Genomic DNA, 7,123 nt, shown 5'->3' on the forward strand with positions numbered 1-7,123 from the left:
TACAGAAATACATGTAAAAAAAGAAAAGAAAGAAAATTCTGCCATCTTCTTTCTGCCCATCCCAGAGAGACTGAAAGGTAACAGTTTCCACAAAAAGCATTTTATTGGCCAAACTTTTCCTTTAGGAAGTATGCATGGAATAAAATGAATTAAAATTATTATAAATTTTTGTTTGCCCGAGGCAAGGGATTAAAAGACTATTTAGGTCTGAGATAATTTAAGAGAGTAATACATGCATTTTCATAGCTAAGTTTCATGCTTAAAAGTTGATCTTTGTAAATTTCTGTTCTTAGGAAGAAGGCCCAATCATCTATTTGCTATGTGATCTCCAGCAGGACCTCTAAAACTTAAATGTGTATAGATCACCTGGACCTCTTTTCAAATCCTAATTCAGTATTCAGTAGTGCCAGGGTGAGGACTACTCTGTTTCTACAGTTCTAACAGACTCATTGTGATGTTGATGTGACTGGTCCATGGAACACACTTAGACCTGCAGGTGTGGAGAACCATTTTAGAGAGTGTGATTCCAAAATAACTTGCCCCACTACCCAGCCCCCCCAGCAGATGCCCACTACAGTGTCTAAAATCCCCCCAGGGCATTATACATTTAAATTAGCTGTGACCTTGGGAAAGAACTAGCACATGGACACATGATACTTGTAAGAGTAGAACACATGATTACCTCTCTTCAGCCCAGCATGGATTTGCTTAATAGTCACCCACCAAGTCTTAATTATTTCCTATGAGAGGACAGAGCTCTTTAGGAGGGGACATTGGGTAGGTGCATTTTGAGTGTAAGCTAACATTTAATGAGCTCTTACTATGTGTCAGGCACTGTGCCAAGGATTTTACATACAATATCTTCCTTAATCCTCAAAACAATCTGGTCTCAACCAGTGCCCTGTTATAGACAGGAAACAAACAGAGGCCTGGAAGTTTACGTAGACTTGCCCAAGGTCACACAGCAAGTAAAGGGCAGAGAATATGAGCCTACCCTCTCCATCACTTTGTTCTATGGAGAAGTCTGGAATATGGAACAATAATTGAGAAGGGTTTGCCCAAAGTAGGGTATTTTAGTAAAGAACCTATGTAAGCCCTGTAACTTCAGGGAAGAATTAGGTAAAAGAATATTGAAAGAACACATTAGAAGGTCATTAAAGATAAGTATTAGCTACTTAGAATTTTGTCCAGAGCCTTTTGTGTTCAACTTGAATGTTCCACTACTCAAGGCATATTCCTAAAGCTGCACAATGTTTGTGATTCCGGATTAGCATCATGTGTTCATGTTATAAATGTATGAGTAATTAGTTCATGCGTTTTCAGAGTTGTAGACAAGTCTAGTATCTATCAAATTCTAAATTAATCTGTAGCTTGAGGAAATTATGAACTGTGAATGTGTTTCTGAGTGGCCCATGAATTTCATTCATTTACCTTACTTTGCTCACAGTTGTTCGTGAGAAAAGATCCATTGTGTGGCCATCAGGGAAAAACTCATGGCTACACCATGACTCAATCATTCATGTGCCCGAGTACATATTCAGAGACATTAAGCCTGTTTAATTCACCAATGTAACCATTTCAGTGAATCTTACTGAGAAAACCCCACTCTTAGCCATGACCAGAGCACAGGAAAAAAAAAAAAAAAACTTGCTTTTTGTGTGTGTGAAGAAAAAAAGTGAAGAAACTTGATAACTGATTTGTCAAGGTTGAGGCTTCATTGTATCAGACACCAAGCAGTAGCAAGCTTTGTGAATAAGCACCCTCACTGATGAGTCCCATGGCTGGGTAAAGTGGAGAAGCAGAACTTCTTCCTTTTTCAACAGGTCCCCAGTCACCAAGCGGCTTATAACACCTCTTCCAAGATAATCTGATCCCTCTTGTACACTTCAGCCCCCTTCCTTGACCAGACCCATCCATGGAAAAGCTTCAGCGCAGGGATCCTTGGTTCCTCCTCAGAGCCTTCAGGGCTGGCGGCTTTCCAGGTGACTCCACAGAGGCCTACATTTTCTAATAAAAGGAATGCTGCCTAAAGAAGTTGGTTACCAGGTGTGGCATGAAGTTAGTGAACCAGAAAGAAGGGATTTATCAGTCATTTAAAAAGAAGGGGAGGGAGGGGGAGAAAGAAAAGGAGAGAAATCAACAAGCAGGAATGACACCTAAGCCTACTTCTATCAATCTGAAATATGCTTTGGAGTGAAAAAGCTTTCAAAGGAAAACCACGATGGTCAAATTTCAGTTGCAGAAAAATATGCAAAGTTGAAAAGTTTGGCTCTTCTGTGGGGACTGAGGTGGGGATTGGAGGCGGGGAGGTCTCCGGGAGCTCTCTCCTCCAGTAAGACGGCAAGAGGAGATTTCAGTGATATTTTGCTCTCTTGCGTTTTCTCTTTTTAATACGTTCTTTTCTCATCTCTGAGTTGACTCAAAAGGGCCTCATGATTCTTGGAAAGTCATTGAATTTATTTCTATAATTGAGTTATTTTTAAGCTAACAGTCAGTGTATGATTTTTAAGAATCGCACATACTAATGCATTTTCTATTTTTGTAAAATTTAGCGAGAAAGTAGATAATCTTAGTAGATACTCTCCCGAGTCTTTGTGTGAGCCTGGGTACTAACTTTGTGTTCAATACAAATCAATGGAACTAGTGCACTTTAGGGCACTCATTCCCTGTGGGAGTCACTAATGGAATTATCTGTAGCCCTTAAAAAAAGTCACAATGAGGCTAATGAAAATTTTTTCTAAGTGAAATCTGGATAAGGCACTAGGCTTACTGGCACATTTTATTTATGGCATTTATCATATATGGCACATTTTGCACACAAGTTTTACAAATCTCAGAATGTTTTTAAGAGCTATTTAGTTTCTAAAAGACTTTGTAATTTCAGGTTAAATTGTTTATACCAATAAAGAAGTGTATCACATGTCCTCAACTTCAGAATCATTCTGGGATGACATTAAAACTTTAGAAAAATTTTTAATATCAGATACAGATGAGAAACTTAACAGGCTTTGAATTGGAAATAACTTGTGGGGGTTTTCATTAAAGTTGGGTGCAGCTTGCTGCATTTTGGTTAGTTGGATGTCTTCAGCAATTTTTCAAATGTTTTGGGTTTGGCAAAGTCCAAAATGTTTTTGCCAAGACCCTCTTTTCCCCTTATTTTTTAAACCCGTGTGAAATTCAAGGATAACTTAATCCATATGTGTCTGATTCATTTACACTTAACTCATCAAAATGTTATTTTGTAAGACCCATTTAATATCCAAAAAAACCTTTTGAGCCTTTTTAAGACAAGTCTTTTGTCTTTGAACCAGTGAGTTGCGTTTTTCCATCTGAATGGAGCTTGGACCTTAAAAGATTGAAGATCAGTGTATTTTCAATTTTAGAGTCTTCACATTTTAAGTAGAATCAAAACTTGATATTCTGTTTACTACTTGAGCATTGAATAAGGTCATTTTAAAATATAGATCAGAGGAAGTGGAAAAAATTTCTTGTCATGTAATTTAGGGAAGGGTTGCATTTGGAAATTTTATCTTAGTAATACTAAAGAAATAAAAAGTACTCCTAGTCTGAATTTTTAAAATCTATAGTTAAGTGTCTCCATTGTATGTACATTGATGTGTTTTCTAAGAGTGGCCTGCAGATCATCAGTACAGTGGGGTAATTGCATTTTTCTCGTGTTAAATTGTTCTTAAAGTCAACTCATTCATTGGTAATTTTGATAACATCTATGGTGTTTGTAAGATATCCCAAGATCAGGGGAGTTGACAATTGGCAGGAGTTGTAAGTTAAGAGATTTCTGAAAAATTGGGGCCCATATGTTTTTAAAATTCTGTGTGACTTGAAAGAATGTGGTAGAATCATGATCCTGGCAAGATAGAACACTATGGATCAAAAACATTGTTTGAGAACAAAAATTCAGAGAAGCTAAATGGAACCCAAGTGGAAAAAAAAAAAAACAAAAAAAACCCCAGAATCTCTATGACCCTTTGTAAAAAACGATCTAGTTGAAAACCTTCAGAGGCTTCTATGCATATTTGTTTAGCAGAACCGGGCAAAGAAAGGCCATCGCCAGAACTGCTAGTGAACATCCAGTCCATGCCATGGTAACTAGTTGAAAATGTAATAGCGGAGTGCCATCTCCAAGTTCAGCGCTTCTATAAAGACCTGCTAGCACACAGAATGCTTTTTTAATGTTCTGCATTGTTGTGTGTCCCCCATTGAACACCCTTTTGAGCGGACCCCGTTTTTACTAATGTAAACATTCTGACGAGTATCCAAAGAAATGACCTTTGAGTGAACCTCTAACCTTCCCCGTAATTATTTGTTTGAAGACAGTGTGGAGTTCTCCTGCTGAGAACTAAGAACCATGATGCCTTGCAGCTCTGTGAGGAAGGGAGTGTTTGGGGGAACTGGGGAGAAAGACATAAATAAGGGAACAACCTCCAGATGTAAATAATAAAAGAGTAAAAGGGTAAAATGAAAAAGGGAAAAAATTGCAATTCATTTTACCTAAAGAGTTGGCCTGTAGGAAGAAACAAAACCAGGATCAGTAGCACATAAAAAGAGGTGAAGCCTCTGCCATGTGTGTCCTCCATTAGAAACTTCAAGGAGGAAAGAAAAGGTTTCTCCAGGCTCGCCTGAGCATCTCAGTTGGTCTTAAGCTGCACAGATAAAACGAGTTCCTGGGGGTGAGAATTGCAGGTCAGTCCCCCTTGGTCCCCGTAAAGACAGTGGGGAAAGAGTAGATAATTAAGTTCCTTTTCTGATTTAAGGGATGCTTCTGGAATGCTTTGTGATCTGGTCCGATATTCCTCAGTAGCACTTATGTTCCAGGTGGGAATACATGTGCAGTTTCAGCCCTCCTTTTGTTTCCACCTCCCCGAGTCCTGTCACTTGTTTCCCCAAACCTTGAGAGGGTGTAACATTTTTGACAACTGAGCTGTACTTCCTTAAGTAATAAAGAAGTTCATTGTTTTGCAAACAAACACCATATGCAAAAGACTCCTTTGGTTTTCTTGCAGCTGTTATTCTTCAGCCTAATTGTATTCCCTCTAGAATGCTCACGGGAGGCCCGAGCAAGTGTGGGCTGCTGTCCTCCTAGGAAGGGACTTCAACTCCTTAGAAACACAGAGCTGCCAACACACACTAGAATTTTTCTGGCTAATTTCAAAGAATGGGTTTTCAGTTCCTGCCTGTGGCCCCATGCAGACTCATTAATCACGAAGTCCCTTGCACTTAAGATTTCAAACTGGAAATACTGGGAAACGTTCTAAGTGGGTGTATTTTTAAGGAGGTGCTAGCTATGTTATAGGCGGCATGCCCTCCCTCCATGCCCCCCACCAGATGCACGGCCAGTGAGTCCCGTGCATCACTTCAAATGTGTGGGCAGTGCACAGCATTAAAAATGCACAGGGACAAGGGTAACTCGCAAATGGTAGAAAATTGTTTTGTTTTTATTAAATTTGGAGAAATAAAGGAGATTTCTTATCATCTTACTCTGTTTGTACATGAATATTTGATGGGCATTATTAAACATTAAAGTAACATGAAGTAGGCACTTATTTTTGGATTTCCAACAAAATTAGATCCAGGCTTCTAGACGAAATAACTGCTTCTCCTTTACATTCCTGTGATTCAGCCACCACCTGATTTGAAAACGTTTCTTGGGCCCTAATATCAACCATGTGTACCTGAGGCTGGGTCTTTCTAGTGGGTTGAAAGGTGGCTGGGTTTATGGTTGGCAGTTACCTTATCCCTGCCCTGGGTGTCCCAGCTTAGACTGGAAAGGCCGCCCCCAGCTGGCACTGACCTCTAAATGACCCCTAACTTTACAGGCTTAAACTGCAGGAGTTGCCAAAGAGCAGAAGTCTTTCTGGCCAGCACTTATTACTGCTGTGTTGGTGATAAAACTTCAGACAGCCTAATTGATGGCTTTGCTGACCTAACAATACCTTGTGAAAGCAGAGTGCCAGAGCCTGGTCTCCATTTATGACCAGCTGCAAGGGGAAGCTAGGTCTCCCTATGATGGGGAGTTTAGGGAAAGGAGAAAAATCTTCCAGCCCGTGAACTTTAACCAGATTCCAACTTGTTCAAGAAGCAGAAGCACGACTGCAAATTAATACATGTTTTCTCAGGGAAAACTTGATTCCCTCGCTGAGCCTCTGTCCGAAAGTCAACCCCGACTTGGTTATCAGATGATGGAGATGATCCAGTCAACTGTTTCTGAACACTGCAAAGGGAAAACTGACCTTTGGATCAGAAAGATAATTCTCGGTAGATGTTTGACCGCGTCGTATCCTCCGCAGCGTTTGTGCCAAAGTGCTCATAGGGCGCAGAAACTGCATTGGATGATTGGACTTCTCTGTTCTATTTCAGGTTTATTAATGCCAGAAGAAGAATAGTACAGCCCATGATTGACCAGTCAAATCGAGCAGGCAAGTTCCAACTAGTGTCTGCATTCATGTCCCATAGGCACAGATCCTCATCAAGTTATACTCTAGGAGTTTCATCACCTGGTAAATAAATGCTTCCATCAGGCATCCTGGGAGAATTTTTTTTCTAATGTCCCCAGGATTGCACTTAGGAAGCAGCTTCACTAATTGGTGCTAATTGGAGATTTCCCACCCTGACTCCACTGAAACTGCTTTTTCTTTTCTTTCTGAATTGGTAATTGGGCACAAGTATTAGTGCCACAAGCAGTTTGTTTGACTGCGAGCTCTGGAATTACTCATTGCTTGTCTGCATCAATCATTAGCACACGTTTTCTTGTTACCCACAATTCCTTGGTGTTCACGTGGCTTTCACTCCTGGAGCATCCCCTGTTCAGTTCATTGTATCCATTCGTTTGCTTGGACTGTTCATAATATTCTATTGGAGCCCAGCTTGCTGCTTTGCCAGCGTTATTTTTTAGTACAAGATTATTACCTTTGTTTAAAATGCTTCCCATCCATCCCACTAAAATGCATGTGGCTTTTTCCTCACGGTACCCCCTCGTTTCTCCAAAGCACTTATCAGTACTCTTGAGCCATACCCGTGAAGTCCTCATCATTCCACCTTGAGATTTCCTTAGTTCGCTGAGGCATTTCGGTGTCCCGCGAGAAGGTTTATAGGAAAAAAGCGTATT

At 40.2% G+C, this 7,123-nt stretch overlaps 1 protein-coding gene across 7 annotated transcripts in view; it reads left to right on the forward strand.

The window, feature by feature from the left end:
• The window catches only part of MEIS2 (Meis homeobox 2), a 207,524-nt gene that overhangs the window by 195,472 nt on the left and 4,929 nt on the right, over positions 1 to 7,123 (forward strand). For 5 of the 7 annotated variants that reach the window (XM_027066895.2, XM_027066898.2, XM_027066896.2 and 2 more), the window contains one exon: positions 6,376 to 6,434. In XM_027066895.2, the coding sequence (XP_026922696.1) occupies positions 6,376 to 6,434 (59 nt within the window). Of the gene's footprint in view, positions 1 to 6,375; positions 6,439 to 7,123 lie in introns of all 7 variants that reach the window. The other 2 variants (XM_053224192.1, XM_053224193.1) reach the window with 1 other exon arrangement.

The sequence above is a fragment of the Acinonyx jubatus genome, chromosome B3, assembly GCF_027475565.1.
Source record: "Acinonyx jubatus isolate Ajub_Pintada_27869175 chromosome B3, VMU_Ajub_asm_v1.0, whole genome shotgun sequence".
In the NCBI taxonomy this organism is placed as follows: domain Eukaryota; kingdom Metazoa; phylum Chordata; class Mammalia; order Carnivora; family Felidae; genus Acinonyx; species Acinonyx jubatus.